The sequence below is a fragment of the Anomaloglossus baeobatrachus genome, chromosome 7 (assembly GCF_048569485.1).
Source record: "Anomaloglossus baeobatrachus isolate aAnoBae1 chromosome 7, aAnoBae1.hap1, whole genome shotgun sequence".
Classification (NCBI taxonomy): Eukaryota; Metazoa; Chordata; class Amphibia; order Anura; family Aromobatidae; genus Anomaloglossus; species Anomaloglossus baeobatrachus.
The window spans coordinates 26,872,542-26,898,257 of record NC_134359.1 but is presented as its reverse complement, the minus strand read 5'-3'; the positions used below and the strand labels follow the sequence as shown (position 1 = coordinate 26,898,257).

General features: G+C 43.7%; 1 protein-coding gene across 5 annotated transcripts in view; it reads left to right on the top strand.

Moving 5' to 3' along the window:
• LRP1B (LDL receptor related protein 1B) overlaps positions 1-25,716 on the top strand; it is a 2,012,817-nt gene that overhangs the window by 1,026,619 nt on the left and 960,482 nt on the right. For all 5 annotated transcript variants that reach the window (XM_075317168.1, XM_075317164.1, XM_075317167.1 and 2 more), the window contains exons 8-11: positions 615-837; positions 12,058-12,229; positions 16,223-16,366; positions 21,090-21,326. In XM_075317168.1, the coding sequence (XP_075173283.1) occupies positions 615-837; positions 12,058-12,229; positions 16,223-16,366; positions 21,090-21,326 (776 nt within the window). The remainder of the gene's footprint in view (positions 1-614; positions 838-12,057; positions 12,230-16,222; positions 16,367-21,089; positions 21,327-25,716) is intronic.

Below are 25,716 nucleotides of genomic sequence, written 5' to 3'. Positions count from 1 at the left end.
GCATCCCTTACATGTGTGGCAACAGTAGCCTACTAGTAACATTTTGTATTAGGCTGGAGTCACATTTGCGTATGACTTGCACGAGTGCAATGTGAGCCCTTGGCCCCATGTAAGACAATGTTGCAGCTCAGATCTGCAAGTTTTTCCTCAGCCCTAAAAGGACTGAGGAAAAAATCCCAGCATTCTGCGATTTTCTGCGAGAGCCATGTCACTCGCACCCATATAAGTGTATGGGTGCGAGAGAAACATTAGACTGTACTTGGATGTTATCCAAGTTCAGTGCGATATACGCACAGGCTGACAATGGAGGAGATGGGGAGATTTAACCGCTCTCTCTTCTCTGCAGCGCCTGCCCTTAGCTTTGCAGCCGTGACCCGATCGCAAGATCGGGTCACAGTCACATGATACTCGGCTCACGCTCGCAGCAGAGCCTGAGGCGGAGGTCATTAGCATATTGCATCTATATGCTAATGTGACTCCAGCCTTATAGTTAGGAAAGCAAGGTGAAATTAAATAATTTATCTGAAGTTATTAATTTTGCAGACTTGTTATAATTCCATTTATAATTCTTCTTTTAACAACATTGTTGTTGTGTTTTGCTTTTCTTCCTGCAGGAAGCTTTTCTTTACGGATTATGGCAACGTGGCTAAAGTAGAACGTTGCGATTTGGACGGAAGGAACAGAACAAGAATAGTCGTTTCCAAGATTGAGCAACCAGTTGCAATCACGTTGGACCTTGTGACTAGACTGATCTATTGGGCAGATATCTACCTGGACACTATTGAAGTAGCTGATTATGAAGGAAGGAACAGGCATATAATAATACATGGGCAAGAGGTAAGTTGATCTCCAAAAAAAATAAGAAAAGTAAAAAAAAAAAATCTTGTCACATTAAAGGCAGGCTTTATGAATTATTTCTTGTATGAATATTTCATAGAAATAACTTTAAACCCTTCACCCATGGCCGATTTTCCATTTTTCCGGGGGTTTTTTGCTCCTCTTCTTCCGAGAGCGGTAACCTTTTTATTTTTCGGTCAATATTAGCATATGAGGGCTTGTTTTTTTGTTTTTTTTTTAAATGAGACCATAAGGTTTACAATATACTGTATTCTACTGGAAAACTGCAAAAACATTCCAAGTGCGGAAAGATTGCAAAAAAAAGTGCGATTGCATAATTGTTTTGGGGATATTTTATTCACTGTGTTCACTTTATGGTAAAATCAATATTTTGGTATGATTTCTTAGATTGGTATGAGTTCATAGATATCAAACATGTATAGATTTACTTTTATCTAAGGGGTTAAAAAATATCTGAAGTTTGTCAAAAAAAGTGGCACACTTTTTTGCACCATTTTCTGCAACCCTTAGAGGGCGCATTTTTAAGGATCTATGGCTCAGTGATGGCTTATTTTTTGCATCTAAAACTGACATTTTTAAATGGTACCATTTCTATACAGATGGTACATGTTGATCGCCTATTTTTCCATTTTGCGCAATATTTGTGGCGACCAAAAAATGTAATTTTGGCATTTGGATTTTTTTCCCCACTACGCTGTTTACCAATTAGATTAATTAATTTTATATTTTGATCGAATGGACATTTCTAAATGCGGCAATACCAAATATGTGTATTTTTTATTTTTGGAACCCTTTCATTTTCAATGGGGCAAATGGGAGTGATTTGACCTTTTAGTTTTTTACATTTTTTAAATCTTTTTTTTTTACTTTTTTTTATTTTACCAGTCCCCCTTGGGGGCTGTAAGGATCAGCAGTCTGATCGCTCATTTATTTCTGTTTACACAGCTACACAGCTATGATCACCAGAAATACTCACCTCTTGTTACTGACAGCACTCGGCCGGGTGAAACAGGAAGTGACTCATGATAGTTACAGGAGTCATCACATAACCCTGTGCTACCATGACCACCATTGGCTCACAGTGATCACGTCACAGCGCCGCCGATGGAGCCAGGTAAATGAAGATTTACCGCGGCGGGGATTTAACCGCGATGTCATATTTTGACATTGCAATTTAAGGGATTAACAGGCATGGGTGGATCGTGGATCCACTTGTGCCTGCGAAGTACACATGTCCACTGTTCAAATCAGCTGATGCACGCGGATCGCCGACGGCTGCCCGCAGCTGCTGCAATGATCGCTTAGGACGTACCATTACGGTCCGTGGTTGTTAAGGGGCTAAAGATATGAATGAGCCCCCCTTTCCCTATAGATTTGCTTTTCACATAAAAATAATGACTATGCAAAAAAACGCAGGCATATGAAATAATAAAAATAAAATAATAATATTCCACAGAAAAGTTACTGTTAATCTCCTTTAACAGTCAAGGTCATTGGGTTTAAGTGGGGTAATCGTAGACCCCATTACTATAATAAATCCCCAAACAAATATCCCACCTTATTAATATCTGCTGGTGTTTGCAGTTTTCTGTAGCAGTTAATTGCTCTAATTCATACCTTTGATGACTTTATACACTTTATACACCAATACCTAAAAGGACAGGGCTTAGGTTTCACTTATGTAAAGAGAATATAATCATTTCTAAATCTCTATGTGATTGTTTTAACCTGAGGGATAGCCGTGAAATTAAAAACCTATTACAATCTCGTCCAAAAGCTAAATGGAGGAGCCTGCCAGTGGTGTACTTCACACAAACGAGAAGAAGTAATTAGCCGCTTTTTCATGTGGGCACAAGTGTTACATTATTTGCTTCTTAGATATTTATGAGAATACTGTTAAATAAATATCAACAAGGGCTTGTGGCATTAAATGTTTTTTTTCCTCCTAGAAAACCTGGTAAAAACTTAGTTTGTTTTATAAATATTCTTATCAAGGCTTTTGCATGTTAATTATTAAAAATTTATTATATGCATTTTTTTTATATACTTAATTTATTTATTTTTTTGCATCTTTTTGGCCTATAACATGAAAAATGTAGTATTGGTCAATACTTTGGGCATGTTTTACACATAAGAATTACAAGATATTTATGGACAGCTTGGGGTTTAAAGTTTGGGGAAATTCAATTTTTTAACTCTGAAAAATTAGGATATAATATATTATATTTTGGAAATGCTATTAAGTGCACATTAAGGGACCTTTTTAGCATTAAGACAGGTAACTGTTGCATTAAATATATTACCTCTGCAATACTCCGTTTACCAAGTGGAGCTGAAAGGGAATTTCATATATGCTGTTTGGCTTTTGCACATTTGACCACACATTATAATATGCTACTTTATGAAAATAGCCTCTTCAGAAGGAAGAGACCTTGATGAAGAGGGCATTTGCATATTTAATTCCCGAGAGGAGCATTGCATGGCCTATAAGTCTCCTTACATCGGCATGTCAGGCATGCAGCATCGGACTGGCTACCGGAGGAATCTCCAGTAATGCAAGGCCTGGATTCAGGTACCTGCACTGCACTCCGGAGCTCTCACCTCCATAGTGCAGCCTAGACTGTACCGCGAGCACCGAGTGATTGATTCCCCAGCGGTTGCGGTTAAGTTCATGACAGCTCCAGACAGGCCAGGCTGATCTCCGGAGTTCAGGTGAGAGCACTGTAGATCAGCCCGGCCTGTCTGCAGCTGACATAAACTCAACCGCAAGCGCCGGGGAATCAATCACTTGGCGCTCGCAGTACAGTCTATGCTGGAGCTCAGGTGAGAGCTCTGGAGTGCAATGCAGGTACTTGAATCCAGGCCTGGCATTACTGGAGATTCCTCCGGTAGCCGCAGGCATGTGTCATGTTCAGACCAACAGATATCTGATGCGCAACAAAAACACACCTCAGCAACACCACAGACAAGGGGGACACCGGGGAAACAATGGGCCATGGTACCAGTGAGAGGGTAGATAGATACCTACTGTCTTACCTGCCGCTGTACCTTGCATACCTAGCCAGTTCCTCACCTGTCGCCAAACAGGAATACCTGAAGCCCTTAAAAATCCCTACTATAGTCCTGGCTAAGGAGTGGGAGGTAAGGTACACTTGACCCACCACTGCACTAATACAACAGGAGGGTAAGTGATACAAACAACCGAAATGGAGAAGTTACATTTCAGGACGAATCCACAGCAGCTCCTTCCACCAAGACAGCTAGCATACGAATGGTTTTGTATAATCAGCAAAGATTGCTGGGAAAGCCTGCTACTTAAACATAAAGGAGCATGGCTACAGAGCAGCTACAGCCGACCTGCACTGCAGAAGAGCTGCTAGCAGCAAAACTGTCATTAACTATTTCAGTTCCCAAAGAAAAAAAACCATTTAAATGTAGAGTCCCAGATGGATATGAGAAAGTCAAATCCAAAAGCTGTCACTAGTCTCTAAAAACAGGGAGACGACCATGACAGCATGTCACTATTCACAAAGAGAAACATTCTGTCTTAGACCACCTAAGATTGTTACTGGAAATTCCAGTGCTGAATATATTGTTTCAGAGGATCCTTTCAAATAAAAGAAGACGGACAAACCTTTACTAAAGCTACATTTGATGACTGTATAAAAAAAAAAATATATATTTTTTTGCCAATAGAGTAAATCATCCTAGAAGTATGCACATACATATTAAATGGAAGCCACAGCAAAGTGAAAAATTAAATAAATAAATAAATAAATAAATAATATATTTTGTTAGAAATTGAATAAAAGGTGTTGAAAATAAAAAGACATTCTAAATCAAATGACAGCAAGTTGTGACAATGCTTTCTGTAAGTGTATGTATATATATATATATATATATATATATATATATATATATATATATATACTAGAAGGTGGCCCGATTCTACGCATCGGGTATTCTAGAATTTACGTATTGTGTAGTTCATGTATGATTTTTGTTATATATATATATAGATGTTGTTATGTGTAGTTACCAAGTGTTTGTGTAGGGCGCTGTACATGTTCTGAGTGTCGCGGGGGGTGAGAGCGGTGTTGTATGTGTGTTGCGTGTGTTGCGTTGTTTGTGGAGCGCTGTGTGTCTGTAGCGTTGTGTGTGTGTGTGTGTTGTGCGGTTTGTGTGTGTGTGGTGTGTTTTGGGGGGAGGTATGTTTTGAGCAATGTGTGTGTTGTGCAGTATGTGCGTATATTTGTGTGTGCAGCGTTGTCTGTGTGTGTGGGTGTCTGTGTAGGGCGTTGTTTGTGATTCCTAGTGTGTGTGTGTTGTGCAGTGCGCGTGTGTGTGTGTGTTGGGGGGAGGTGTGCACCTCCCATCGTGCTCCATCCCCCATGCTGCGCACTCCCAAACGTGCTCCATCCGCCATGCTGCGCACTCCCAAACGTGGTCCATCCGCCATGCTGCGCACTCCCAAACGTGCTCCATCCGGCATGCTGCGCACTCCCAAACGTGCTCCATCCGCCATGCTGCGCACTCCCAAACGTGCTCCATCCGCCATGCTGCGCACTCCCAAACGTGCTCCATCCGCCATGCTGCGCACTCCCAAACGTGCTCCATCCGCCATGCTGCGCACTCCCAAACGTGCTCCATCCGCCATGCTGCGCACTCCCAAACGTGCTCCATCCGCCATGCTGCGCACTCCCAAACGTGCTCCATCCGCCATACTGCGCACTCCCAAACGTGCTCCATCCGCCATACTGCGCACTCCCCATCGTGCACCATCCGGCATGCTGCGCACTCCCAAACGTGCTCCATCCGTCATGCTGCGCACTCCCAAACGTGCTCCATCCGCCATGCTGCGCACTCCCAAACGTGCTCCATCCGCCATGCTGCGCACCTCCCATCATGCTCCATCCGCTTGGGAGTGCGCAGCATGCCGGATGGTGTACGATGGGGAGTGCGCAGTATGGCGGATGGAGCACGTTTGGGAGTGCGCAGTATGGCGGATGGAGCACGTTTGGGAGTGCGCAGCATGGCGGATGGACCACGTTTGGGAGTGCGCAGCATGGCGGATGGACCACGTTTGGGAGTGCGCAGCATGGCGGATGAACCACGTTTGGGAGTGCGCAGCATGGCGGATGGACCACGTTTGGGAGTGCGCAGCATGGCGGATGGAGCACATTTGGGAGTGCGCAGCATGGCGGATGGAGCACGTTTGGGAGTGCGCAGCATGGCGGATGGAGCATGATGGGGGGTGCGCAGCATGGCGGATGGAGCACGTTTGGGAGTGCGCAGCATGGCGGATGGAGCACTTTTGGGAGTGTGCAGCATGGCGGATAGAGCACGATGGGGAGTGCGCAGCATGGCGGATGGAACACGTTTGGGAGTGCGCAGCATGGGGGATGGAGCACGTTTGGGAGTGTGCAGCATGGCGGATAGAGCACGATGGGGAGTGCGCAGTATGGCGGATGGAGCACGTTTGGGAGTGCGCAGCATGGCGGATGGAGCACGTTTGGGAGTGCGCAGCATGGCGGATGGAGCACGTTTGGGAGTGCGCAGCATGGCGGATGGAGCACGTTTGGGAGTGCGCAGCATGGCGGATGGAGCACTTTTGGGAGTGTGCAGCATGGCGGATAGAGCACGATGGGGAGTGCGCAGCATGGCGGATGGAGCACGTTTGGGAGTGCGCAGCATGGGGGATGGAGCACGTTTGGGAGTGTGCAGCATGGCGGATAGAGCACGATGGGGAGTGCGCAGTATGGCGGATGGAGCACGTTTGGGAGTGCGCAGCATGGCGGATGGAGCACGTTTGGGAGTGTGCAGCATGGCGAATAGAGCACGATGGGGAGTGCGCAGCATGGCGGATGGAGCACGTTTGGGAGTGCGCAGCATGGGGGATGCAGCACGATGGGGAGTGCGCAGTATGGCGGATGGAGCACGTTTGCTCAGCCTCTCTCCTTCCAGCCTCCCTCAGCATCAGCCTCCCCCTCCCAGCCTTCCCCAAGATCAGCCTCTCTGCTCCCAGCCTCCTCCAGCACGCCGTGCTCCTCTGCCGACACTCACCCACACCCGATCGCATCCACTCACCCACACAACCGATCGCATCCACTCACCCACACAACCGATCGCATCCACTCACACACACAACCGATCGCATCCACTCACACACACAACCGATCGCATCCACTCACACACACAACCGATCGCATACACTCACACACACAACCGATCGCATACACTCACACACACCCGATCGCATACACTCACACACACCCGATCGCATACACTCACACACACCCGATCGCATACACTCACACACACAGACACTGACGATATTGCACATACGCGCTGATACTCACAACATCCGGGGATATCACATGCTTCTGGCCATGTGATCCTCCGTCAGGTCCTGGAAGCTCACAGCACAATATCGCCGCCGAGAAGCAAGCGATATCCCAGGATGTTGTGAGTATGTGGATGCGATGTGATGTGTGTGTGTGAGTGTGATCTGATTTGTGTGTGTGTGTGTGCTGTTATGTGTGTGTGCTGTTATGTTATGTATGTTCCGCAGCTGCAGGACCTTGATGTGTGGATGCGATGTGATGTGTGTGTGATGTGTGTGTGAGAGTGAGTGTGAGCCGGTGTACACTGGTAACTATGATACACATCGGGTAACTAAGGGACCTTAGTTACCCGATGTGTATAATGGTTACCAGCTTTCACGGCCTCCGTTAAGATCCCAGCATCGCAAGGTTATGTGTGGCGCTGCCGGGATCCTGACGGAGCCGGTGTAGAAGCAAGCGATATCCCAGCATGTTGTGATGTGTGGATGTGATGTGTGGATGTGATGTGTGGATGTGATGTGTGGATGTGATGTGTGAGGTGAGTGTGATCTGATGTGTGTGTGTACTCACCTGGGAATCGGAGCCCCGTGTCAGTTAGGCCAGAGCGAGCGTGCATTGCGTGAGGGGGGCGGGGCCTGCAGAGAGCCGGGGCGAGAGGCCAATCCGTGTGGGGGGGCGGGGCCATGGCGAGCCCAGCGGCCAATCAGCTTTGTGTCACCGTAAGGACACAATTTCGGAGCATGACAGACAGACAGATAGACAGACAGACAGACAGACAGACAGACAGACAGACAGACAGAATAAGGCAATTATATATATAGATATATATATTTTTATATATATATATATATATATATATATAAATAAATAAAATAACAATTATTTTAATTCCATTCTGTTAAAATCATAATAAACTGATTTGTGCCAAAAAATAAAAAATTTAAAGAAAACCTTTAAAAAAAAAAATAAAGATTTTAGGCAATTAAAAAGAAATTGTGAATCCTAAATTTCCTAAATTTTTTGTAAGTAATTTAAAAAAAGAGGAACCAGTACATTTTTACACTATTTTCAGTAAAATATATTTTCAGTGGTTGGCAATCCTCCATTTCAGGACGATGTGAATGAATTAATCAGCATTTAAATCTGGACAGAGTCCCATGTAAATAATTAATTTAAATGCTTCTAAAAATAACATTGGATGGATTCTATACAACATTGTGAATCTATTGTAACAAAAATGTAATTTAAGTGTAACATATAAGTATTGGAAACATTTTAAGTCCCATATTTGTTTCCATTGGTATGAACGACACTTACATCATCTTATATGGTGAAGGAAATAATTATTTGATCCCTTGCTGATTTTGTAGGTTTGCCCACTGACAAAGACATGAACAGTCTATAATTTTAAGGGTAGGTTAATTTTAACACAGAGATAGAGTATCAAAATAAAATCCCAAAAAATGGCATTGTATAAATTATATAAATATATGTAGATTTTGTAGAAAGAAATGAGTAATAAGACTTAATACTTGGTGGCCATCTCCTTGTTGGCAGCACGGCAGTCAGACATTTTTGTAGTTGATGATGAGGTTTGCACTCATGTCAGGAAGAGTTTTGCTCCACTCCTCTTTGCAAATCATCTCGTAATCATTAAGATTTTGAGGCTGTCACTTGGCAACTCGGAACTTCAGCTCCTCCATATGTTTTCTATGGCATTAAGGTCTGAAGACTGGCTAGGCCACTCCATGACCTTAACCCCTTCACGACCTTGGACGGATCTATCCGTCAAGGATCGTGTCCCGTTAAGCCCCGCCCCCTGCCGCGGGCAGGCGGCGGCGGTCGGCCCACATATCAGCTGTTTTCAACAGCTGACATGTGTGCCTGCTAGCCGCGGGTGGAATTGCTTCCACCCGCGGCCATTAACCCCTTAAATCTTGCTGCCAAAGTCTGGCAGCAAGATCTAAATGCGCGCGGCCATGTTTTTTACTTACCGCCGCCCCCACCGGAAGTCACGTGCGTTATCACGTGACTCTCGGTGGTTGCCATCGTAGCACAGGGTCATGTGATGATGCCTGCAGCTATGATGTTTCACTTTCATTTTCCCTCGGCCAAGAGCAGAGGGAAAAACAAAGTGACTGAATCTGCTGTTTACAGCTGTATTGCTGTGATCAGCAGATAGATAATAGCGATCGGATTGCTGATCGCTATAGCCCCGTAGGGGGACTAGTAAAATAAAAAAAAAAAGTAAAAAAAAAAGTTTTAAAAAATAAAATAAAAACCTAAAAGTTCAAATCACCTCCCTTTCCCCCTATTGAAAATTAAAGGGTTAAAAAATAAATAAATATACACATATTTGGTATCGCCGCGTTCAGAAAAGCCCGATCTATCAAAATATAAAATCAATTAATCTGATTGGTAAACGGCGTAGTGGCAAAAAAATTCCAAACGCCAAAATTACGTTTTTTGGTCGCCGCAAGTTTTACGCAAAATGCAATAACAGGCGATCAAAACGTAGCATCTGCGCAAAAATGGTACCATTATAAACGTCAGCTCGAGACGCAAAAAATAAGCCATCACTGAGCCATAGATCCCAAAAAATAAGAATGCTACGTGTTTCGGAAAATGGCGCAAAATGTGCGCCACTTTTTTTGGACAAACTTGTGAATTTTTTTTAACCCCTTAGATACAAGTAAACCTATACATGTTTGGTGTCTACAAACTTGCACTGACCTCAGGCATCACATAGATACATCATTTTGATCATATAGTGAACACGGTGAATAAAACATCCCAAAAACTATTGTGCGATCACACTTTTTTTGCAGTTTTTCCACACTTGGAATTTTTTTGCTGTTTTCCAGTACAATATATGGTAAAACCTATGGTTTTATTTAAAAGTACAACTCGTCCCGCAAAAAACAAGCCCTCATATGGCAAGATTGACGGAATATTAAAAAAGTTACGGCTCTCAGAAGAAAAGGAGCAAAAAACAAAAACGCAAAAACGGAAAGTGCCTGGGGGCTGAAGGAGATAAAGTGCTTCTTTTTGAGCCACTCCTTTGTTGTATTGACTGTATATTTTAGGTCATTGTCATGCTGGAAGACCCAGCCATGACCCATTTTTAATATCCTGCGGAGGGAAAAAGGTCGTCACTCAGGATTTTACGGTACATGGCTCCATCCATTGTCCCATTGATGCGGTGAAATAGTCCTGTGCCCTTAGCAGAGAAACATCTCCAAAACAGAATCTTTCTACCTCCATGCTTGACAGTGGGGACGGTTTTCCTTGGGTCATAGGCAGCATTTCTTTATTTACAAACACGGTGAGTTGAGTGAAGGTCAAAGAGCTTAATTTTTGTCTCATCTGACCCACAACACCTTCTCCCAATCACTCCCAGAATCATCCAGGTAAACTTCAGACGGGCTGGCTGCACATGGGCCTTCTTGAGCAGTGGGACTTTGCAGGCACTGCAGGATATTAAGCCATTATGTCGTAATGTGTTACCAATGGTTTTCTGGGTGACAGTGGTCCTAGTTGTCCTGAGATCATTAACAAGTGTTTCCCATGTAGTTTTAGGCTGATCTCTCACCTTCCTCATGATCCTGGAGATCCTACGAGGTGAGATTTTGCATGATGCCCCAGATCGATGTCGATTGACAGTCATTTTGTATTTCTTCCATTTTCTTACTATTGCACCAGCAGTTGTCTCCTTCTCACCCAGCGTCTTACTTATGGTTTTGTATCCCATTCCAGCCTTGTGCAGGTCTATGGTCTTCTCCATTCCAGCCTTGTGCAGGTCTATGATCTTGTCCCTGATGTCCTTAGAAAACACTTTGGTCATCCATGTTGTAGAGGTTAGAGTATGATTGAGTCATGAAGTCTGTGTACAGGAGTCTTTTATATAGGTGACAATGTAAAGGCTGCTTTATAAGCGTCGATTTCTCATGCGATCGCATTTGCGATCGCACCCGCCCCCATCGTTTGTGCGGTACGGGCAATTTCTTGCCCGTGTCGCACAAACTCGTAACCCCCATCACACGTACTCACCTTCCAAACGACCTCGCTGTGGGTGGCGAGCACCCACTTCCTGAAGGGGGAGGGAGATTCGGCGTCACAGCGACATCACACAGCGGCCGGCCAATAGAAGCGGACGGGCGGAGATGAGTGGGACGTAACATCCCGCCCACCTCCTTCCTTCCGCAGTGCCGGCGGGACGCAGGTAAGCTGTGTTCATCGTTCCCGGGGTGTCACACGGAGCGATGTGTGCTGGCCCAGGAACGATGAACAACTGGACGTTCGATTTTTAGAAAATGAGCGACGTGTCAACGATGAACGAGAAGGTGAGTATTTCTGCTCGTTCACCACTGTCACATGCTACGATATCACTAACGATGTCGGATGTGCGTCACTAACGACGTGACCCCGCCGACATCTCGTTATATATATCGTAGCGTGTAAAGCCCGCTTAAGATCTGTCTGTAATGCAGGTAATGAGGTGATTAGGAGCATGTAAGTGTCTATCGGAGCCAGAACTCTTAATGGTTGGTAGGGGATCAAATACTTATTTCTCTCTGCAAAACACAAATAAATTTATTTAATTTATACCATGGGATTTTCTGGATTTTTTTTTGGATATTCTCTCACTGTTAAAATTAACCTACCCTTAAAATTATAGACTGTTCATGTCTTTGTCAGTGGCAAACCTACAAAATCAACAAGGGATCAAATAATTATTTCCGTCCCTGTACTAAATATTTGTAAATTATATAACTATTGTTCAGTTGTATCATAAGAATGATTACAATTCTTAAAGGTCTGTTTGCAAACAGTTTCACATTTGATGTACCTGCAGGTCAGCCAAGTGTACGGATTATCCTTATTTGAGAACTATTTATATACAACCAATTTGGACAGTTCCAATGTTCTAAAAATTAACAGATTTAATAATACAGATATACAACCATTACCGATACAGGAAAATGCTCGTGGGATAAAGATCTATCACAAACGCATCCAGCCATCAGGTAAGCAGAAAGAATTGTATCATATAATATATCATGTTTGAAGTTAAAAATATCTTTTTTTTTTTTTCAAAATTATTTTTTAAATTTAAATAAATTGAAACTAAACCAAAGATCTTCAAATGTTGCAATCCCACAACTCCAGGCATGACATTACAACCTCTAGTTGTCAAAGCAAGGAATAAATTGTAGTTTTGGAAAAACAAATGAAACAAAAGTTTGAGGATTTTGTTCCAAAAGTAATTTATGGATCTTAAGTAGTGTTGAGCGGACCCGGATCTGAAAAATCCGGATCCGCACGGTTCGAGGTACCGATCCGAGTCCGAACACTACCCGGTATTCCAGGTGCACAATCCGGATCCGGGTTTTTTTGGGGTTTTTTTCTCTCTCTCTTTCTCTTTCTCTTTCTCTTTCTCTCTTTCTCTTTCTCTTTCTCTCTTTCTCTCTCTCTTTCTCTCTCTCTTTCCGGATCGGATCCGGACTTCACCGGCAACCCGATCCGGATCCGTCGGACCCGGATTATAGCCGATCCGCTCAACTCTAATCTTAAGTTGATAGGTTTTTCATTAGGGTTGTTTTCCACTTGCGCACCACTTCCGATGCAAGAGTATTGGAAGTGATATGCTAATGACTAGGGATGAATGACTACCTCAAATATTCGGCTTAGCGAATATTTTCCGAATAGGTCGTCGCTATGCGAATATTCGATGCGCAATGTAAGTCTATGGGAAGCTCGAATAGTTCCGAATAGTTGTTATTCGGGTTTCTGATAGACTTACATTGCACATCGAATATTCACGAATAGTCGAATAGCGGTGACCTATTCGGAAAATATTCGCAAAGTCGAATATTTGAGGTATTCGATCATCCTTACTAATGACCCTCTGCTGCATATGTCAGCTGAGGGTGATACGACTGTGATGCAATCTTGTGATCGTATCACAGCCTCGGAGAAGGGGGCACTTCCTCCCATCTCCCCCCTGGCCTGTCTCTGGTTATATTGCACTGCAGTCGCATACCATGTGAGTGCAGTGCGATGCTTCACACACTCCCATAGACTTGTATGGGGGTGCGTGAGCTGAGACTCACTGCAAAGTGCAGCATGCTGCGATTGCACCGAGAGCACGAGAAACAAAAGGAAAAAGGAAACTGACTCATTGATTAACACTGGCGCAAGTGCAATCTTATTTTTTATCGGATCGCACTCGCACATGAAAATCGCAAGCAGAAAGAGCCCTTAAAGTGATAATGTCTTGGTTAGAGTTTAGCGTATCCATCAAGGCTCGGTTTGCCGGCGGCAAATGAGCCTAGCTTCACAGGCTCGAACGTGATCCAAACCCCGAATCCAGCCACTGATTGGCAGTTTGAGTCTCCGCCCACATAAAGCCAGCCATGAGCATCACTTCCGGGGGAGGGAGGTTGGGCTGTTTTAAACATTTTTTTGGCGGTTGCACACTACATCCGAGCACACTGTTGTTATCCCCAGTGTGCACCGTTTAAACACTGCGAGGGCTGAGCATCGAGCATACCTAAGCACAGTGTTGCTTGCACAAGTTTTGTTCGCACATAAATCATCCGATCCTTGAACTTGAACCTTGATTTTTAAATTTGGTGTTCGATTCGAAAACCAAACCTCAGGTTCACTCATCTCTAGTCTTGGTATACAAAGTATGTGGGTATAACTATCGTTGCAATACATATATTCTGTGTTGGAAGAGTACTTTCATAAGGTGGGTAACAGCATAACCAAAGGCAGTTCTCCATACCTTTCAAAATGGCTGACTATGAGTGCAACTTCCTGTTCCTACAACAGAAGAGCAGCTCTGAGGCACAATCAGCAGCTCTAGCAAGTGGACCATTGTAAGTTGATGGTGAAAGGGATCATTGATGAATGAGTGAAGAGTAAATCTACTGAAATTTGATTTTGGCAGTGTGCATGAATTAGCCTGGAAAATAAATTTTCATTGAATTTATTCAACGTTAATTGAATGTGCCTTGCTATCTTCTTGCGTCTCTCCAGACTCCAGAGTATAATAGGGTGAAAACTTAAAAATTAAAAATAATATTGACCTCACAGCACACCTTCCCCACTGCTGAAATCTTCAATCCGCTACTCAAGGCAGTTGCCTCTAACCTCTTCTCTACTTCTCAATGGCAGTTGACATTCTCTTCCTCTGCCTTCACTCTGTTCAGACCTTCCAGCACCAAGTACCCTTCTGACATCACAAATCCTGCAATGTCATCACAACTAGAGATGAGCGAACCTGAGTCTTGAGGTTCGGGTTTAAAAACCGAGCTCTAATAAACAAGATTCGAAGTTCGAGCGAGTGACGAGTTCGAACCACTCAAGCGAGCAGCGCTGTGCTTTGGCATGAGTGATGCTCAGCCCTGTGCGAGACGCGTGCAGTGTTTCATTGGCTCATATTTGGGGTAAAAGCGGGATCAGATGTACTGTACACACACAACCTCCCCCCAAAAAAACATAATAAACCTCACCCACCCTGCCCCAGAAGTGTTTTGCTAATGGCCCATAAGCAAAACACTTCTAGGGCAGGGTGGGCGAGGTTGATTTTCTTTTTTTGTGGTTTTGTGTGTGTATACAACATCTGATCACGCTGATTTTACCCCAAATGTGACCCGATCAAACACTGCATGCTTGCACTGGGCTGAGAATCATTCATACCAAAGCACAGCGCTGCTCACTTGAGTGGTTCATCACTCGCTCTAACCCAAACCTTGTTTTTTTTGGAGCTCCGTTTCCAAACCCATACCTGGAACCTCAAGCCTCAAGTTTGCTCATCTCTAATCACAATAATTGCCGTAGACACTGACTACACACTGTGCGATCCATATCATGATATTCTGATATCAGGGTGTGCATAGTAATGTCAGAGGGGTGCGCAACAGCGGAAACTCCGGAGTAGGGTAAAGAGATATGAAGACGTTATGTAGCACCCCAGGGGGACGGGGAAAAATTACTCGTCACTGGACCGGTGAGGGTCAGGGGATGTCATGGGATGTCATCGGTTTCGTGACCCCGAGGTTTACATGGAGGAGGATGGGTAGATAACGGTGATGGTGTAGGTTGTTGTCATGATGCCACCTGCGGTATGCGGCAAGGGAATTAGCCGACGCTGCTGTCACTGTCCTCCGGGGTGGATGGTAGTAGCAGCTGAGGTGTTTTTGCTCCCCGCAGGTGGAGCGGGCCTTGGCTGAGCATTCTACTCCAAGCCACAGGCCCTGTGAAAGAAATAAAAGGAAGAAGGTGATGGTGGTGTCTTGTCACCAGAACTGAAGTCCCGGGTGGACTGCCTGAAGATTGTGTGAAATTGCTTCTACTTCTAACTCAAGTGGAATCCGCCCCCCCCAGGTGGTTGTCCTAGTGATCGGGAAGTCCCAAGCTTCATGTTGGCCAACCCCCCTGCCTACTTTAGTCCAGCTCCCCAGTCAGAAGGCTCCTAAGCTTTATGTAAAGTGTGAATGTGGAACCCCCTCCTTACCCAAGGCGAATACCGCACCTTAAATAAGGTGCAATACTCTGTGGCGACTGGGCACCACAGTTGGATGCCGTGGAGAATTGATCGAGACCCGAGAGAGCTGAGCAGAGGACTGGATGGTTGGCTATGGTCTTGGAAGAGGGGAATGGCGAGTTGAGTATTATTATATGTTAGTTTTTAACTCCTCTTCTGGCACAAAGTAAATCACAAAAAAATTTGGATTCGGGAGAATCCAAACTTTTTTTGTACTTTTTTGACACCAAGCAGCTTTGCTTATCTTCAGTGGACATTGTAAAAATTTCCATCCATTTTATAGCAATGAACAAGTTAACGAATGAAATATCTTAAACAGTTTTATTTAAATTAACATGTTTAATTCATGACCATCAGTTACGGCAGTCATTGGCAAAATAACATCAATTTTGTTGTCATCGGCTTTCACGTACCGAAGCAAATAATGTTTATTTTAAAAAGTAATTTGCGCCATGATTTCTTGCAGTCAGGAGCCACGCATGTGAAATAAACCCAGATGGCATGCCAGGGGGCTGCTCGCACATCTGTCTGCTCGCATCCAGCTACAAAACGAGGACCTGTCGCTGCAAAACTGGGTTCAGCCTGGCAAGTGATGGAAGGTTTTGCAAAAGTATGTAAAACAAGCAAATGTTTTCTAAGGCAACGCAGGGCAGCAACAGGAGGGAAGAAAATGCTATTTGATGACTTGTAGTGCAAATAGTTAGAAATGTTTTCAGCGGAAATGACAGCTGGGATGTGCATATACAGTCGAAGAGATGCAAATGGCCTGTCTGCTATCCGCGCATTACCAAATATAGTTATAGTTTAGATATTTTGAGGATATCTCATATTATTATATTTTAAATTTAATGCTCAACTTTGAAAAACATTTCTAGTTATCTAAATGGGTGAAAAAAATTGATGGATGGACACAAAGTTTATAGATAAGATTTCCTTATAGAAGTTGCCTGTGACTAGGATTTTAATGATTTATCCTTTGGCTAAATTATTAATATCAAATTGGTAGGGGTCCGACGCGAGACATTCCCACTACACTAAAAATATTTGGTGATTTTGTTACTGGAATTCACACTGCATGGAGCTGGAAGAACACTGCTCTGTTGTCACGCTAGGTACAAGGAAAAAACAATTAGGCGGCTTTCACACTACGTTTTTTAACATGCGTCATGAACCTTTTTTTAATGCAAAAACGGATCCAGTGCAAATGCGTTTTCATTTCAATGCATTTGCAATGGACTTGCGTCAACATGCGTTCACCTGCGTTTGCGTGCGTTATAGTGAGGATCCAGCGACTTGCAGTTTTTTAACTTTTTTCAAAAATGCTACTTGTAGTGTTTTTGAGCTGCGTCCAAATACTGTTTTTCACTGGATCCTGACTATACTGCACACAAACGCATGTGAACGCTGGCATGCTGATAGACAGGATCCTGCTTGCTCTACTGAGCATGCCCAGAAACCAGCCTGGCGTGATCAGTCTCTCTCTCCCCTCCCTCTCACCCCTTCCCTCTCTCCCCCTCCCTCTCTCTCCTCTCTCTCTCCCCCGCCTGAGAGCGGCGGACGCTCGTAAGCAAGGTAAATATTGGGTAACCAAGCAAAGCGCTTCGCTTAGTTACCCGATGCTTACCTTGGTTACGTGTGCAGGGAGCAGGCAGCCCGGCTCCTAGCAGCTACGGACGCTCATAACCAAGGTAAATATCGGGTATCCAAGCAAAGCACTTCGCTTAGTTACCCGATGTTTACCTTGGTTACCAGCGTATGCCGCTGTCAGATGCCAGCTCCCAGTATATCACGTTCAGTTCCCCTCACTCCCAATCACATAAATTCAATGCCCACCCATAAACTTCAAGTGGCAGGATCCTGCAAAATAACACATGCGTTTGCATGCGTTTTTCTTTGTAAAAACAGGATCCACTTTCACAGCAAAAAAACGTTCATGACGCATGTTAAAAAAACGTAGTGTGAAAGCAGCCTTAGCGGTGAAAGGTAATGTAGAAAAACTATGAAGCGCAGAATACGGTCTTACCAGGTGAGGTAACAGATAAAACAAGGTGAATGCACTCACCTATTAGGGTTGTGCTAGTCACAACTCCTAAATACGTATCAGAGGTGGTGACCGCCGCAGGCTCGGGAATGTAGATAAGCGTCAGGGTAGAGAAATTAGGTAGAGAACCGGGTAGAGAAACCGGGTAAATAACCGGGTAGAGTACCGGGTAGATAAACTGGGTAGAGAATTGGGTAGAGAAACCGGGTAGAGAAACCGGGTAGAGAACGGGGTAGAGAAACCGGGTAGAGAATTAGGTAGAGAACCGGGTAGAGAACCAGGTAAAGAAACCGGATAGAGAAACTGGGTATTGAAACCAGATAGATAACCGGGTAGAGAAACTGGGTAGAGAAACCAGGTAGAGAAACCAGGTAGAGAAGCGGGTAGAGAAACTGGGTAGCGTAACAGGGTAGAAAATCGGGTAGAGGTACCGGGCAGAGAAACCAGGTAGAGAACAAGGTACAGAATCCAATTGTATGCTTCACTGTCACCAGAGAGTGCAGATGTTGATTATTTCAAATTTGTTTTATTCAGGTCGACGCATTTCAGAAAACTCAGTCTCCTTCATCAGGACATTCAAGTAAAACCAACTTGAATGCCCTGATGAAGGAGACTGAGCTCTCTGAAACGTGTTGACCTGAGTAAAATAATTTTGATATAATCAACATGTGTACTTTCTGGTGACAGCCTGGCATACACTCAGCAAAGGGTAATGGAAGAGGACCAGTGAATCTAGGGAAGGGGGAAGATGGTGACCCCTGACCAAACCTACCACTGGTCTCTGCGATTCCTCACCACCTAGATAGGTTATGAACCTATGTGCCAAGCCGGATACCTGATCCTAGGTATCCCTAGTGCTGGACTCTAAATAGGGAACAGATGGGATGAGCTCTTCATCAACCCCACTAAACACTAATCGAAGACACAAGGAGGACACACAGGGGGAAAATTTATGAACTACTTATCCACAGATAACACAGGTAGAAGTTTAGCAAAGGTTCAGCAATAATACTATAGATGAGAGCAAGCCACTTGCTCGCAACCAGAGCTAGAATAAAGTGAAAAATATCACCAGCACCAGTCCAGGGAAGAAGGGAGTATTTAAGCACCAAGCAAGTACTGATGATCAGCAGCTGGGTGGAAGGCAAGCTCCTGCTGGGTCCAAAATGGGGGAGAGATGAAAATCCAGCAGGAAAGCTACTTATACCAATGAATACTAACAGTAGGAACAATGGAAAGGTGGGGAGCAGTTTGTGACCTTCTATTGCCAGAAACCACATGACTGTCTGTCACTCGTGACATCTGTACACCGTATAGTGGCCATTTTGGATAACCTACAGACTGATGTCTAAATGAGCCCTTAGAGAAGATAATTTATGTAAATTTCCTGTAGAAGATGACAATGTAACATTATTAGTTTTGTATAGGTTTGTGACCAGGTAAAAGTTACAAGTAAAGTCCTATGGTGCATAATGATACTTTCTCACGGTGGGGGAGGGTAGATATTGTCATATGAAATGACCTACGTAGGATGGAATATGAAATGGTGAATTACCGAATGAGGAGCGTAGGAAGCAGGAATCCGTCAGACGGTCTACAGTAATGTGGATTTTACTGCTTTGCAAAAATAAAACTGTCTGGTATCATTTTCTGGCCCAGAGCTCTCCTGTTTACATCCAGACGCCTAATGAATGCTGCATTTAATCATAAATGACATCAAAGCTAAAATCTAATGAGTTGTTAAATTAAGCGTCTGCATCACAATATTATCCATTTTACACTTGGTACAAAGTTATCACATAGGAAGTGTCATGTTTTTGGAGAGTGGACAATCTGAATATCTTAAAAATGATTAATTACCATCTAAGAATTTTTCCTATTAATTTAGATTATTATTTTAATAGGAATAAATAAAATGGTCTTATAATACCCTATAATGGGGTTGTTCATCGCTGGTGACATTTTTATTTTTTGCTCTTGGGTTTCATACAATGTTTTGCACCATTTGGCTCTTGCAGGATCTTCATTTCCCTGCACATTCAACTTTGATGTGGTCTGTGGTCATAAATCAGCTGAGAGAAGTAAAAAAAAAAAGACAGATAAAGTTATAACCCATCAGAATGAGCTCACTATCACATTCTCAGTTAACTCATTATGCAGCCAGAAATCAACAGTGCAGCACAGAAGGAAAACTGTGAAAGAATACTCAATCCCAATTGGAAAAATGATTATTAGGCCACATTACATGCATTTAATAAAAAAAATCAAAACAGGTCTCCCAAATTATGGGTAGTGAAGGGCAGATTCACAGATAACCAGGGCCACAGGACCTAATCTGATTTTTTTTAAATCCGGTTCCAGCCTGGGATTGATCCCAGGAACCTGGCCAGATTCCGGTCCCCATAAAAAAGAACAGCGTGCGGTCCCTCCCAATTTTGATCCCCAGTCATGAAAAAGCCTGACAGCTGAGTGCTGATATTCTCCTGCTAGGGAGATCCATGGTTATTGGGAGCCCCCCAGCCTAAAAATAGCAGCCTGCAGCTGCCCAGGATTGTCACATGCATTAGATGCAACAATCTCAGCACTTTACCAGCTCTTCCCGATTGTCCCGGTGTGGTGGCAATCGGGGTAATAAGGGGTTGATGGAAGCCCATCGCTGCCCCTAAGCCCTAGATTAGAATGGGAGGCCTTTATGAGACCCCCCCCCCATTTACTAATCTGTAAGTGAAAAGAAATAAAGGCAAACACCCAAAAAAATCCTGTATTTGGATTTAAAGACAAAACAAAACCCTCTTTCACCACTTTATTAACCCCGCTTGTTGTATTATTGTCATCTTTATTTTTCCTTTATTTTTTTTATTCCCCAAGTGCTGGATTGTCATCATTAGCTGGAATTTCTTGAGAATTCCGGGCCCGTCACTTGAGTATGTTTAAAACCGCATGGATCTGGACATTTACGGTCCAGGTCTGCTCATCACTAATGATGGGCAACCCTAATGAAGGGGAGTCCATGGTTCACTTTTCTCGAAAGTAAATCTTGCTCTAGAAGAGAGAAAATATCTATGAGTAATGCTTAATTTCCCCTGCGGAGGTGCTTTTGTGACTTTATGCCTTAGTTTCCCCAGCAGATTACAGCTTATTTCTGATAGTTCCACAAGGAGCGTGAGCTACGATCATCTTGTTTTTGGGTCATTCTTCTACCGGAAAGAGTTTATATTGGTCACATTTTAGTAGGACAACATTTTTTCCTGGTGTAAACCTAATTTTCTGCACTTTTCTTTTTTTATTCCAGAACCTAAGAATGAATTGTTCCTGTTTTATGGAAAAGGACGTCCGGGAATCATTAGAGGAATGGATCTGAACACCAGAGTGTCCGATGAATATATGCTTCCTATAGATAACTTAGTGAACCCCCGAGCTTTGGATTATCATGCAGAATCCAACTATATTTACTTTGCGGACACCACCAGTTTTCTCATTGGTCGTCAAAAGATTGATGGGACCGGGAGAGAAACTATCCTTAAGGATGGTAAGTAATGAGGTCAAGATTTGCGGAATACTGTGTATGGCCCCTGAATATGGCTATATTCTCCGTACCCAACATTTTTAAGGTTTTATAGACTTCATATACTTGGAGGCACTGGATAAAGACTGGTAGAGGTATCTTCTAAATACCAACGTGCTCAAGGTCAAGATATAAGATAGGAAACCTACTGAAAGTCATAATGCAAAGTGGTATTCGCATAGTAGTAACTTATCCACCAATATACATGAATGAGGAGATATTACTGATGATCACCAGGATTCCAACCGCTGAAACCCAACCAATTCCAAAAATAGAGTTCAGGAACCCAGGAATCAGGCTCTACAGGCACAGCGGTGCATATGCTTGACCTCCGCTCCACTCATTGAATATGGAACTGCCTGAAATAGTGGAGGGCTGTATTCAGCTTTCTCCTGCAGTCCTTTAGGCCCTATTCACACGTCCATATTTCCGGTATGTGTGACATCCCTTTTCATACATACAGGAGACACAGACACACGTAGAGCCATTAAAATCATTGGGTGTACGCACACCTGGGTGTTTTCACATGGGATGTGTGTCCGTGTGGAGCAGAATGTGTGTCCATGTACCCTAGAAGGTGACCTGTCCATTTTTCTTCTGTAGCACGGATGTCACATCTACGGCACACTGATGTGATCCATGTGACATCAGCGTGACATGTACCGAAGAAAACACGGGTCTTTGAAATAAAATTATTTTTTAGGCTCACCTCACACTAGCGCTGCTGTCTTCAGAGTTGCTTTCACTTGCTTCCGGGCCCGCTCATTATGCTCATGAATATTCACTGCATTGTGGACCTTGAAGCAGCAGCAGCACCGGAGACAGCAGAGCTGAGGATGGGCGAGTATAGAAGTTCATGCTGTTAGTGTGCTATGCGAATGTCACACATATAGCACATGTATAGTACACGTTGAACACACACACACATACACACCTACACCATGGACCATGCAAAACGTGTGTGAAAGAGGCCTAAGAGAATAAAGGAATTGGGCTCAGGTATGCATACCTCTACTTTACTGGTTGCCAGTTTCCATATACTTATTCACAGGTTCATTGGGGTTCCCAGAGTTTAGACTCCCAGTGTTCAGTACGAAATTACCTATCTTATGGATAGGAGAATAACTTAATACTTTAGGAAAAACCCTTTAAAATGGAAGGACTTGTTCTCAATAGCATCATGGCTTCCATTACTAATGAAGATAGATGAGCAGACCCATGGAAGTTCGGGTTCTGCTGGTTCAGCCAGACCCAAACTTGACCTGAACGTCATTGGAAGTTAATGATTGGGCAGTTTGGCTCACCGGCCACAAACAGCCAGCGGGATTTTTTTGGTGCACACTACATCCGTTATCGCTGTTGTTACCCCCATTGTGAGCTGATCAAGCACTGCAAGTGGCTTATACTTGCCCGAGCACCGAGTGCATCTGAGCACAGCAAAAAGCACCCGAACTCCAAACCGGAACTCTCTTTTTGTTTTTGTAAAAAACTGTGTTTGGTATGAACACCGAACCTCGGGTTTGCTCCTCTCTACTCTTAAGCTCTTTTACTCTCTTCCTTCAATTATGCCTTTTGTAATTTGCAATCAATCTAATTTTTCAAAGCATATAATTCACTGCTGTTTTCTAAGCTTTAACTGGACCTAGATTGAGAAACATCAAGACTTTCTCTGATACACCAGCAATGGAAAAGTTACATGAGTAAAAGGTTTAGATACAAGTCTGAAAATGATCATTAAAGCTCAGTATTAATATATTTTCTTATAGAACGTTCCATATCCATTGCATCCATTCAAACAGCCATAATGTATTGATAGCCACCACTTGGATACCCAATTGATGTAAAACTACTCATATGTCACCGTTATCTTTCCCTAAATTTCATCAAGAACTCTAATTTCTCCTAAATTCAATACATAAAAACCTTGACCAGCTATAATCCACATCCCAACCAACCACTGGGTACAGACACCTACAGCATAAACATTTCTCCTCTGAGTACCATGGTTATCTTTTCTAAAGCTGGTCATCTCATTACAGAATATATTGGGGCAGGAGAAAAGGTAAGTTAGGACACAACTGTATATTTTAAGTAGAGATGAGTGAACCTGTGGACGTTTGGTGGGTTCAGCCGGACTTTAGATAAAGTGTGGTTTAAGACCGGACTTGACCTTAACCCCAATGGAAGTCACTAATTGAGCAGTTGAGATCTTCGCCCTTAAGTAGCCAGCCATAAACAGATCACTTCCGGGGGTGGGTGAGGTTTTTCCATTTTTTGGGGGGTGCATACTACATCCGATCACACTGAGGTTACACCAAGTGTGAGCCGATCAAACACTGCAAGCGGCTTGGGCTGGGCTGAGCACCGAGTGTACCCGAACACAGGGATGCTCGCGTGAGTGGTTTGCATACGTAAAGCACCCAAACTCCTAACCTGAACTCTGGATTTTTTTTGTAAAGTCTGTGCTTGATAGAAGCACAGAACACCAAACCTCATGTTTGCTCATCTCTAATTTTAACCTCTGTGTTTCTCTCCCCTCAATTATGACTTTTGGAATTTGGAGCTCTGTTTTGGAATCACTCTAATTGTTTGAGGCATATATTTCGCTGTTGTTTTCTAAGCTTTACCTGAACCTAGATTGAGAAACATCAAGACTTTCTCTGAAACACCGGCAACGGAAGAGTAAGGGGTACTTTACACGCTGCGACATCGCTAGCGATTACTAGCGATGTCGAGTGCGATAGCACCCGCCCCCGGTGCTCGTGCGACATTTGGTGCTTGCTGCCGTAGCGAACATTATCGCTATGGCAGCGTCACACGCACATACCTTGTCAGCGACGTCGCTGTGACCGCCGAACAATCCCTCCCTCAAGGGGGAGGTGAATTCGGCGTCATAGCGACGTCACAGTGACGTCACTAAGCGGCCGACCAATATAAACGGAGGGGTGGAGATGAGCGGAACGCAACATCCCACCCACCTCCTTCCTTCCGCATTGCCGGTGGACGCAGGTAAGGAGAAGTTCGTTGCTCCCGTGGTGTCACACATAGCGATGTGTAGTGCCGCAGGAACGACGAACAACATCGTACCGGTGGCAGCAGCGATATTAAGGAAAAAAACGACATGTCAACGATCACCGCTTTGGATCGATTTTGCGATCGTTGATCGTTGCTCATTAGTGTAACACGCTGCGATGTCGCTACCGGCGCCGGATGTGCGTCACTAGCGACGTGACCCCGACGATATATCGGTAGCAATGTCGCAGTGTGTAATGGACCCCTTACATGAGTAAAAAGTTTAGATAGAAGTCTGAAAAATTGTCATTACCAGGAAAATGTGAGAAAAACATTCCGGAGTGATTGCTAAATAATATACTTATTTCTCTGTTTTTGTTTTCTATATTGTATTCTGGTGTAAAGGGTCTAGCACGCCATCTTATAATGATGCTTTTATTATGTTCTGCTTAGCAACTAATTACAGGTATGGGTGATCGTGTTTGTGGATATTACAATACTTGTCAGATGTGTTTATGATGAAACAATCACTCTGCTTTTAGTGAATTAAAAGTTGTTGGAATGAAATAATCTCTCCCCCTAAACATAACAAAAGTACAAATCAAGATTAAATGTGTCTGTGCTGTCAAGAGCAAATGCATCTGACATAAATATAAAGAACTGAGAAGATGTTGCATTGTTATTCTTACTTTTCTGTTTTGAGATTTGGAATCATAATGTTCTGAATAATGTTCAGTACATCCCAAATTTGTCATTTAAGGTAAATCCTATCACAAGTCATAAAAGAAAAAGTCTTCAGAAGATTGTGGCAGTTAAGGTCCCCATATATTAGACATTTGTTATTCAGCCATCTCCCCTATACATAAGAACACTTGGCTCGCCAAGCAGTCCCATGTTCTCTATGAGAGAGTGAAAGACCGGTCAGGGGTTCAGCCGAGATATGAGGGTGTAGTTGCATCCCCGACTGGCTCACTTCATGGAACAGGGGTTGTGTATGTGGTGAAGATGGGGGATTGCATGCTCTTCTCAAGGAGAAATTCCATATTTTTGGAAATCTCCTTCTTAACAGTGAACGTCTGCTGACATCTCTGCTTAAAAGTCACTGAGTGCTGGCGGAGAACTCCAGACCACACAGATAACATCTGGTATCAATTCGTTCTCGGTGAATTTGCCCATGTGAAGTGCTTTATTTTTTTTACAAGTCTTTTACAGAGCAGTAATGGGTTAATCTTTTAGTAAAATTCCTAAGTATGCCATTGGCTATATTAAAAACATATGCAAATAGTCTGTGACGTTTATCCATTTTTGGAATTTCCCCTCTCAGTCCCATCCATTGCTCATG